The sequence below is a fragment of the Gymnogyps californianus genome, chromosome 16 (genome assembly GCF_018139145.2).
Source record: "Gymnogyps californianus isolate 813 chromosome 16, ASM1813914v2, whole genome shotgun sequence".
Taxonomy (NCBI): Eukaryota; Metazoa; Chordata; class Aves; order Accipitriformes; family Cathartidae; genus Gymnogyps; species Gymnogyps californianus.
In genome coordinates, this window is record NC_059486.1 from 10,469,134 (window position 1) to 10,480,427 (window position 11,294).

At 36.4% G+C, this 11,294-nt stretch overlaps 1 protein-coding gene across 1 annotated transcript in view; it reads right to left on the minus strand.

The window, feature by feature from the left end:
• ADGRD1 (adhesion G protein-coupled receptor D1) overlaps positions 1-10,355 on the minus strand; it is a 154,581-nt gene extending 144,226 nt beyond the window's left edge. The window contains 4 exon segments of the mRNA XM_050906507.1: positions 2,384-2,479; positions 5,728-5,811; positions 9,866-9,902; positions 9,999-10,355. Of these exon segments, the coding sequence (XP_050762464.1) occupies positions 2,384-2,479; positions 5,728-5,811; positions 9,866-9,902; positions 9,999-10,067 (286 nt within the window). The 5' untranslated portion in view covers positions 10,068-10,355.
• Positions 10,356-11,294: the final 939 nt, after the last annotated feature.

The window sequence follows — 11,294 nt, forward strand, 5'->3', positions numbered from 1 at the left end:
CACTTTTCATTAAAAATAATTCAATGAAATATACTTGACAAGCCATATTCAAAAGGCAGAAATATATACCCTTTTGAGATATCCTTTGGTATGGCATCATTGTCATTTGGAAAGGCTATTTCTTTGTCTAATATGGATAATGACTAACTGTCTTGTGATTTGATTGTGATTTTCTTGTGTTCCCTCCTAAAGAAAAGCACTGTTGATTCATCTCCTACTAGCTAAAGCACATGAGCCTTCTTAACACTAAAAAAATATGACCCTTGTTTACTATAGGAAACCTCACTAAGGTCTGAGAGTCGAGCTGATAGATAATGATGGGAAGTTCATCGCATTTGTCCCAAGATAAAAAGAGGGACTAAATTTAGCAATGAAGACAATAGGAAATCATAATCAAAAAATTCTGCTGCGTTAAAAAGCCTGCATTCCACAGAACACAGAATATTCTATCATCTATTTCTGAGCAGACAGAATGGAATTGTTCAGTTTGGAATTTCATGTTAATACCATTGTTTGTGATGGCATTTCTGCAAGGATTGTGAAGATTCAGGATCTTGGTTTTAAGACCCTTCTCTAGAATTTCTTCTGAAAAACTGTTAGGAGAAGAGTTGCTCCAAGGGAAACACCAGCAATGAGAATACAGTCTTTTCCTGCTCTGAGGTGCAGAAATTGCCAGCTAGGTGCTGCTTGATATTTGAAAATCTAACAAGATCGTAAGGGGAAACAAGGAAGGCACACAAATGGTCTAAAACTCATGAATGGCAGGATGTAAGGGACATCTCTCTGTATTTATCACTGTATATCTACCTGACTGAACAGAAGCCTTTTGCACAGCAGAGCACAGTGCAAATCATGCCAAAGATGCACAGCCAGTGCTAGGGACAGACCATCTATCTAGAGTGATAATCACAAATACTGTTGTCATTGCTTCAAGATGGTGCATCCCTTTATGCAATGGGGACATGGGCAAAAGGGCATCTCATTTTCAAACTGTAGACAACCATCAGGCATGAGGACAGCAATCACAGTGCTGGCCCATCTGTAGGATAACACCACTCAAGGAAACAGCAACAGCATGGCATAGTCCTGAGTAAATGTATGTCCAAATATTTTCTTAGTTCATTCCAAATCTCAACACAAATATCACAGTTTTCAGGTATCTTCCCCTCCCTTTGAGGAAGAAGTCATCAAGTTCTGTCTCTAATTGACAGATAAAATTTAGTTTCTTTCTAAAATTTGTGTGTGTATTACGGAGTGAAGAAAACATTTCAAAGTTCTTCTTGAGTCACTTGAATTCTAAGTTAATCCAGCCAGAATAAATCCCGTAAGGTAATGCATTTCTGTTTCCATAGCATTTCCTTTGCCATTGATGTCACTTTTTAATGTTCATATTGAATATATCTTATTATGTGAGAACTATGCAAATGGTCTATAAAGCAGATAAGAAAGGACTGAAAGGAATTAGGGTCATTTGAAGTTCATTATTAATAGAGTTCACATCTGCCAGCATACTTTTACTGTTAGAGAGTAGAAAAATAGTGGTTTTAGTATTCTAATATAAACCTCCTAGTATCTGAGCAGCCCAAATGACAGTTCTACCATTTCCATGCTTCTCCTTAGGTCAGCTTTTCCAACAACTAGATGAGAGTTAACACCCAATTGTAAAGTGGACAAGAGGTCATATTTCAATTGCACCTACACAAGTATAAATCCTAGTGACTTAAATTAAATGACTTTAAGCTTATGCTGGTGTAGATGTAACTAGTTTCCATCTGTCAGGTTTCTGCCTGGAGAGTTGTCATTTTCTGTTCTTCCTTTTATCTCCTGATGTGTTGATGTAAAAAAAAATTCACTAAAAGGACATATATATGCAGATTTTTGCTTGCATTCTTTTTAAAAAAAAAATTGTTAATCAAAGATGTCATGATTGACAAGATCTTCCAGGCTTTGCAAATTTGCTTGCATTTGTCTTTCTTAACATGTCCTTTAAAAATTACTATGAAATGGTGAAAAACAGATGGCCTCTTTTTCCTTTTAACCTTGAAAGACAAGAAAAAAAATCAACCTATTTGTTCTTATATGTTCCTCTGAAATGTCATCTCTGTTTCTTTTAAGCTTAATACAAATATTTTAGGTTTTGGAGGACCACTGGGGCCCTATCTCCCATGGGCTGCTTAGCATGGGGATGCCTCTCCCAGTAGTTCAGAGTAATTGGGGTAACATTGCAGGAGTGCTTTTTCAATAATGTATGCCAATGTAAGCATAAATAGACCTTTACCACATGACCACTTGAACCAAAACTCAGTGTTAACTTTGAATCCAACGTTACAAGAACCATCCAAGCTTGACAAATGCAGAACAAAAAAAATACGTAAATCCTCACCTACAGTTGCAGAGAAGTTAGAGTAGGCAGAGTCATTGGTATATACAAAGGTAGAGTTATGGGAAGGAAGCACAGTGAAGTTGTGGATTCTTAGAGCTGGGTGGAACAACAAAAGAAAATAAGCAAATAAGCAAAACAATGAATAAACACAATCAGTAATGAATTGACCAGTTCATATCTCTCAACATAGCACAAATCACAGATGTTGGTCAGTGGCCTTTAAAATTATCATAGAACCACTTCTCCCAAGGACTTGTATGCATGCGAATGTTACCTTCTTTAACTACACAAGTTAAGTAAATACAGTATCACTAAACCAATTTTTTTTCCTTAAAGTAGCTGAGAAGAAAACAACATAAAAAATACAACTGCGATGAAGGCCTCTGAAATATAATCATGCTGGTAAGGAACTCTGCAATTATACAAAAATCATTATACTGGTGCAAAAGCTATGGGCAATTCAAGTCCCATGTCCAGTTCTGGGCTCCCCAGTACAAGAGAAACATGGACATACTGGAGCAAGTCCAGCAAAAGCCTGAGAATGCCGGGACTGCTCAGCCTGGAGAAGAGAAGGCTCAGGGATCTTACCAAGGTATATAAACACCTGACAGGATTTGTAAAGATAGTGCCAGACTCTCCTCAGTGTTATCCAGTGAAGATATAAGAGGCAACAAGCACAAATTAAAATACAAGAAATTCCATATAAACCAAAGAAAAAAATCTCAACTTTCATATCTGACAATAAAATTTTATTCTCTAATTTTTTTTTCCCTATTTTGATAATTTCACAGTATCTTGCGCACTGTAATTATTTACCCTCGGCAGGCAAATAGAGCTTGATGGAAAGCCCATGAAAGTAAATAGAGACACATTGATTTGGGATTTAGACCAACTGAGCTCACAAAAGGGAAAGGCAAATGCTCTTTAAAAAAAGAACATACACAAAAACCTCAAGAGAAAAATGCATGGAAAACAAGGGGTCAGATGAAAAACCTGAACATGGCCACATCTTTTTTTATTTGCTATATTTTAGGTTGATTTTTTTCCTTCAATTGCTTCTACTGTTGAGATAACCAAAAAATTAATTTGCTGACACTCTCTCTCACAACACAAACACATTGAGAGATATAAATCTGGCTTCACACACAATGACTTCAACAAATAAAATGGATTAACATGACGGACAGATTATGATGCTTCAAGGATTTAAGAGGAGAAACATGGAATGAAAATAATTGCATGATATGATGAGTGGAAAAACAAGAAAGATTCTAGCAATAAACAGAAGAGTTGTGTAATCAGAATGGTATCAAAAACAAGCAAATTGTCATCTGCATTAGACTACAACAATAAAGAAAACTCTTCTTGTATATCAAAGTCAAATATCAGATAGATACATAAAACCTCTGCTGGAGGCAGCTGAAATAATATCTGTGTATTATAAGACACAATATAAGCAACTGAGAAGAATTTGAACTATCCACTACAACATTAAGAAAAGAATTCAACATTATCAGAATGGCACTGCAGCTAAAAAGACTTTTGGCTACTGGCATCCTCTGCAAATAATAGTGAGACAAAGTCCTCCAAACTTTTTTTCAGCAAAGTCATGCAGCTGGCTCATTTATAAAGTTATTTAACACAATGTCATAATAGGAGTCAAAGGAGATTGCTCATGTGAGCCAGTCCCATTCCTGTAAGTGAAGGTTTGCAGGACCAGGAACTTTATATGTTCTGCTTTATCTCTTCTAAGATAGTACTGAAAAGATTTCTGAATTTTACCAAAATAATGTAATTTAACATAATTTGAAAAACAATCTAATATCAATTGTCATTTTTCCAAGAGCTATATTTTATATATCACTTTCAAGCACTTTCAAAACAACTTTGTTGTAACATGAGTGCCAAAACAGTGCTAGATATGGAGTGCTTTACTCTTCTTGAAACTATGTGAAGTCCGGTGTCAGAAAATTACTTTAACACACTGTTAGAGAACTCATATGGTAACTGTTTGTAAGCCAAATTATGATTCTATTGAAGTCAATAGGAATGCTGCCATCGGCCTCTAAAGGGAGAAGAATACTGCCCAGATTTACTTCTGGTCAGTCGATTTCCTTCCTTTAAGAAACTGTGTGGAAAGATGGGTCAAAGTTTAAGCTTAAAATACTTCAACACCTCTGGAATAAAAGGTTTTAGATATTTATGGATCTTTTTCCCACTTAGGAACAGAGATTGATATTGCCATTTTTGTGTAATAAATAGCAATAACTTTGCACTTTTGTAACATTTTTCATGCAAGGTTGTAAAGGTGCCTAATTCCTGATTTAATCTTCTGCAGTGATCTTTCTGGGTAAAGATATTACAGACATCAGTAGTAACACAGCAGCTACTCCTTGCACTAGTACAAAACAGTTTAGCTCAACTGCCAAGGTGGTCAGCCATAGTGTGAAAAATGCTAGGAATATATATAGCCCAACTTGGAGTCGGCTAAAATGTCAGAAGAGAAAAAACAGTTCATGTGAAAATTACTAAGGGACCTTTGAGTCTCAGAAGGAGGTAGAGCATAGCTGAAAATTTCATCTGAAAGGAACGGCCCTGCAAGCCCATAATGCTGCGATGGGATACAGTGGTTCTGTCGAAGCTCCATTAATCCCCGGGAAGGCCCCACCACCCTTTTTGGTCCTGATGTTTCACATAAGAAAACTGCTGAATCCAACCAGACTGCCTTTTAGTATCATTCCCTCTGGGATCCTGCAGTCCTGAAAACTGACTCTTTCAAATCAGTGAGAGTTTTGCCTTAGCAAATCTCTCTTGATTTTGCCTGATTGGAAAAAGAATTTGAACTAATGCAATGCTGCTTTTAAAGAAATACAAGTATTCAGATAAGAGCTTACACTTCTCTTTCTATAGATACTACATGCAATTTTCAAAAGTGCGTGAAGAATTTGGGCATTTAACTCCTTCCAAAAAGCAAAGAGAAGCATGCATCTTCACTGCTGGCATAGCTAAAGATCTCAGTCACTGAGTGTATTAGTGCATGTTATGCATGTACCAAACCAACTAATAACAATGTTATTTCAATGACTCTTTGGATCATAAACCTTTTCTCTTTATAACCTTAACAATGCGTAGACAGCCCATAAAACATCTGAGAATACTCTATAAAAATCAATTCAAATACAATATCTTTTGGACATCAGAGCACTGCAAAAACATTAACTGAAAAAAAATCTTAACTGCTGTGGTACAAAAGCTAACCCCTTTCATTTCTCCCGCTCCCTTTCTACTTACAGACTGCCACAAATACTTATGTTATTGCCATTGTCAACTAATCCTTTATCTACCTCCATTCGTATCCCGAAACTCATGAATTCCATCCACATCTTCCAATGGCCAGTAATGGGAAGCTGATGCGAGAACTTTGAACCCTTTCAAGAAACACAGATGAAAAGGTTATTAAAGTAAGGTCCAACAAGGAGTGTAACAAGTCTCCACAGAAGAGAACAATAAAGGAGGTCAAGAGGTTAAGTAAACCAAGATATTTTATGTAAATCAAGTACAGCACATAAGTGAGATGATAAATCAAAATGGCAGAGTAGATTAAAGCATATATCTGATTGACTACTGCAGAAAACCTGTTTTTAAAACTCAAGTGATTTTTATTTTAATTGCACTTAAAATGTGTAACAATCTCTGACTAAATCTCTGCTAGTGTATCAGGCAGCATTCGTTGAAGTAACAGTTGAGGAGTCATTCAAGAGTAATTTCAAGATGTTACCAAGATTTTAAAACACACAGTGGATAGTACAAAGCACTGAGAAGGGAATGCATGGGCGAATGTTTAGCCTCTACAGCATATTACTTCTGCTCCTGCCTCCTCCATAGGTAACTCAGCTCTCTGCAGTTTAAGGGAGTAGGAGATGCTAGAGAGTTCCCAGAAATCTTATCCTCTCTCCAACACCCACTGGAAAACCAGTGCAACACCTTCAGGTTATATTAATCCAAGCGTTTTTTCACCTTTGGTCTTCTATGGAGATACACTAGTCAGACATAGTAAGGAGCAGTATTCAATGGCGGAGGACCTGCAACGTGGATGATAGTATAGGTTGCTGCACAGTTGTTACTACAGAGTCTAGCCTTCCTGATGTCTCTCACCTTAACAGAGTCATATAGCAGAACTTCCTTTAACAGAAGGAATTTGATGGTCCTCAAGAGAAGGGGTTCCAGAATATTAAGCAACATATGGAAAAAGAGTTCACTCTTCCCCATGCAGCATTAGCTATTCCTTCAGAACCTCCTCCACTACACCAAAACCAAAACAACTCCTTGTGGCTGATGAGAACATTTTGTTTTCCTAAATGTCCTCCTTAGCAAAGGGTGGACAAGCTGACAAAAGCAAAACATCTGCTGGTTTCCATTGGCAGATTTATCTGCACAGTCTAATTGATGAGTTTGAACAGATTTTAGAAGATGTGACTACTCAAACCTGACCAGAAGCGGGCTGCCCAAAACAATCAAATTTTATGTTAAGAAGATAACAATTCTATTTTAAGTGTAGAGCATTAATTATGTAGGAAAACAGGAACTGTAATTTCTTATTATCTTGTTAGCTGCAAGAAACCCCTTATTCTCAAAATAATTAATTTAACCAGTTGTGCTGAAATAAATTTATAATTTATATCTAAGAAAGTTTTAGAAGGTTGATACAGATATACAGAAATTTTACTGTGAGTGCAAATGAGAACATGTTTTGTTCACCATCATGGCATATCATCCTATTAGTTTGAGTTAATCTTTTCTTTGGGGGATGGAATGACAACAGATGACAGGGACAGAGAGAGCAAGTATTTATATTACACCATATCTGTAGTTCTTTGCCCCACAATTTTTTTTCATTCCCAAGCAATCTTTCAAGAACCTGAGGTGTGAAGTTGACAGAGATAAATTTGTTAAAAACCACTTCAGCTGTCATACACCATACAAAAGCTCCTCACGCCTAGTGTGCAAATTAAAACAAATCACAAGCAGTGTCTTGTGACATTTACAATCTATCCCACACCTTTCTTCACTCTTGAGATCAAAACAGCTTGCCTATTTGATAATTATTCTATCATTTTAACATCCTGGATACAAATAGGATTTCTTTATCATGGATATGAAGGTGCAAAAATTCTATTTGCATCCCTAAACTGCCTAGCCCACACAGTGGAGATCAGTTTGATGTCCTCCATCTTCATGGTATAGTTTCAGAGCTGTGACACAGAGAGGATCCTAAGATTTTTTTAATAAGAGTGCAAAGCTGATAAAATTGCTAAACATCACAAGAAGCAACTGTAGATCTGACAGCACAGAACTAAAAGAAGCTCTGCATCTTGTGAGGATACGCGAACTACTCAGACTTGCTTCCAAACTCAACTATACCAAGATATCTAACAAGTGTTTCATAATTGATGAGGATCTATTATTGGCCTACCTAACTAGAAACGTTTGCAGTGGTCACAGAGGTTTTCCCACAGAGAGGGAGCACGAGTATAAATAGATAAGATGAAGATGTCTTTAGAGAAATGGATGAGGTTCTATGGCTACACGTTTCCTTTGAATATTTGGAAAATACAGAGAAAGGCACAAGTGCTAACAAAAGGAGAAATCTACTGCCAACATAAGAGAATAACGACACAGAATAAGTACATACAAAACCCAATCTGAAAATTCCAGGCAACCTAAACTCAACTAAGCTGAGCATGGCAAAGCAGACTGAGGAAACAGGATATAGGAACAAGGTTTTTTGCATTTACATAAACTAAATCTGGGTATGTGCTTAGTTCTATCTTCAAAGAACTTATTCTGACTGCTGCAAAAGAAATGAAAGTTATAAATTTCTATGGTATTAAGAGCATCCACATAGGCTACCTGTGCTAACGTACCTCCATCCAACTTTCATCAAACTACCAGTTCCATTTTGCAGAGCACAGAACATGCCTGCTGTTTCACAGTGTGCTTATACGTAAATATCTCTTGCTCCCATTAACATCTCCCTTTCATATCAGGGAAAAAAAAAAAGGATTAAAGTTAAGAGAGGTGGTAGAAAAAAAAAATTGAGAAAAATAGAAAAGAAAAGTCCCGGGAGAAAGTTATTTGATGCCAAAAAACTGTGTCACAACATGGTACAAGTGTAGTAGTAGCAGCAGCAGCATCACGACAAAGGCATTGCCATGGCTGGCATCAAACTCATAAGGAGAAGCTATATTCTAAGGAGCTTACATTTAAAAGCTGAAAAAAAATGGGAAGGGAAATAGATATACAGCAAAGTGAATTGCTTAGAGCCACGCTGCATGTCGGTGGCTTTCCTAGCTCCCAGTTCTGAACTATAGAGAGCCATGCTGTTACCCCACTTCCAGCCAATCAGCCCTGAGAGGACCTCTGAAAACAAATACCTGTTGCCTTAAATTCCACTTATACTTACAATATCCTTTCAATAGGTAACTATGCTGAGTTTGGAACAAAATCACAGGACTTGTTTACAGCCTAGTTCAAATCCAGAAAGCGTCGCTCACAGTTATGCTTACACACACACACACTGTACTACAAAATAAATGTTGTGTAACTTGCCCCCTTATTGTGGGAGGCTTTTTTTCCCCCCTATTGTTCCATCAGCTAGAAGCCAGTGATCCTCATCTATAGGAAATGAGACTGTATTTCTTTGCTTTTGAGTGAAGGTAGAACAAAAGAAACTAACCGGGCTGAAGCTACTGCAATAGCAGACAACATGGCTTTTCCGCATCGCTCTGTATTTCATTTGAAAATAATTACATATGGTTAAAACTTAAAAGCACAAAGCAATACATGAATTGGTAAAGCAGTAAAATTGTACTTGTACACCACCATGAGGCTTGAGGTTAAACTATTTATATAAACAGAAGAATTCTGCAGTTACACACACAGACCTCAAATAAGCTTTGAGTAAGTTATTTCTACATTGAAAACAGATGAGAGATCCTTAATATGCTCTATAACTGATTTAAACTTAAGCATGGAGGCAGGGAGGAGGGTAGATGATTTGAAGCCATGCCAAAGTACTGCAAAGTATACAAGCTGGTATATCTAACTGTAAATCATTGAATTGAAAATGCTGAACACTAAGACATTGAGGGGAAAAAAGAGAAAATAGTCTGTCTAGAGGTCTGATTCAGAAACTCATACTCAAAAAAAGTAATAACAAACAAACAGTGTATATAGGATTTTTCTACATATTAAATACAAGCCATTTTTCTCCAAATATATTTCTACGCAGAATATTTAGTATGTGGGTTACTGAATGGGACAGGCTGATACTTTAGACTATTACATTTTTAATACAGAGCTGACATTCAAACGTAGGATCACAGTTTCTTTGGAGCTACTGAGAAAATGAAAAACACAAACCCAAAAAGCAAGTAAATATTTAAGCACACTGTCATAAAATGTAAATAGAACATTCCTTACCTGGGTGTTTGGGTAGCTGGGAATAGTTTCCATACACCTGCACATAAAACATTACATAATGAGACACAGTGAGGCAAAACTTGCTAAGAGGAATCCAAATATATCTCAATACTGACCATATTCAGAACATTACCTGATATTTGTACTGAAATAAAATCAGCAAAGAATAATGACAACAGAGCAGAGATAATAAATTCTCCATGGTCTATTTAAGGTTAAAAGCACAACTGAAATAAAATTCCTGTAAGATTTCAATCATAAGTTTTCCTTTGCTACTTTTTGTATTAAAAGGGACATTTTCCATGCAGGTTCAAAAAGTCTGTTCCTTCAGTGATGGCAAAATATCCTTCCAGACCCTTTAAGTAGTATTTGCTTGCTTCACACTTTGATCTCTTCATTTAACTATAAATAAATTACCGTGATTGGAGGAAAATTAAAAGAAATGTGCATCAGATCCAAAAGTTGTACTGTTCCATGGAAAAAAGTCAAATATTTCTGTTACAATCTGTGCCAAAAAGAGAAGATCTTTTCTTCAACTTTCTTCCTATGGTTGTCTTTTCCTTTCAATTATTTTCACGTTGTCAGAGATCTGAAGCCAGTTTTAGTTTTGCTAGCAAGAAAATGTACTTCCTTATAGCACATAGGGTGTATAACTCTCACTATTTCCTCAGAAACTGAGCTGAAAAGAGTTGCTAACTCCTCGCTTGTCCAGCTCACGTTTGCACCTCCATCCCAGATCTTTTTGGGTGGAGAGCAAGTCTGAGTGATGTCATGCTTTCTTCTCAAACTTTGTCCCATTCTGGTACTCTATTTATATCACGTTGCTGCTGTCTCTTTTCTGGGTCCTAACACCAGCCAGCTAGGAACAAGTGGAAACAAGTCAATGTGCTTCAGCAAACAAATAAAAGAGATTATTGCTCTTAGCAATCTGTACACTTAAAGAAGAATCAAAGCCAGAACAAGTGTTCATAATTCAAATGTTTAAGAAAAATAAAACAGGTTTTGGACAGAAATTTTTTAAGGAAAGGTAAGATTTATTTATTAAAATAACATATTTGATTTCTGTCTAAAGAAGCATGACCTTTAAAAAATACTGATTTAAATCACATGGCACTCTGAGGGATTAATTTTACCATGTCTCTATCAAGAAGGGGAAACTGAGGCATTAGCCGTTTCACTGATTTGCTCAAGGTTGCACAACAAAACTAGTAAAAGAACCAGGAAAATACTTCTATAGTTGCCACTTTTTTTTAAATAAAAAATAATTACATTTAAGTATTTTTATAAGAGCCTCCTAATTACACTCTGAACTATGTCACAAATATTAACCATCATTTTATATGTAAAAGAAAAATAGCAGCTAGAACTAGTTGATATTCTTCATTTAATCTGCTCCTCTATGGTAAAATTTTGTTTTCAGTTCCCTCCA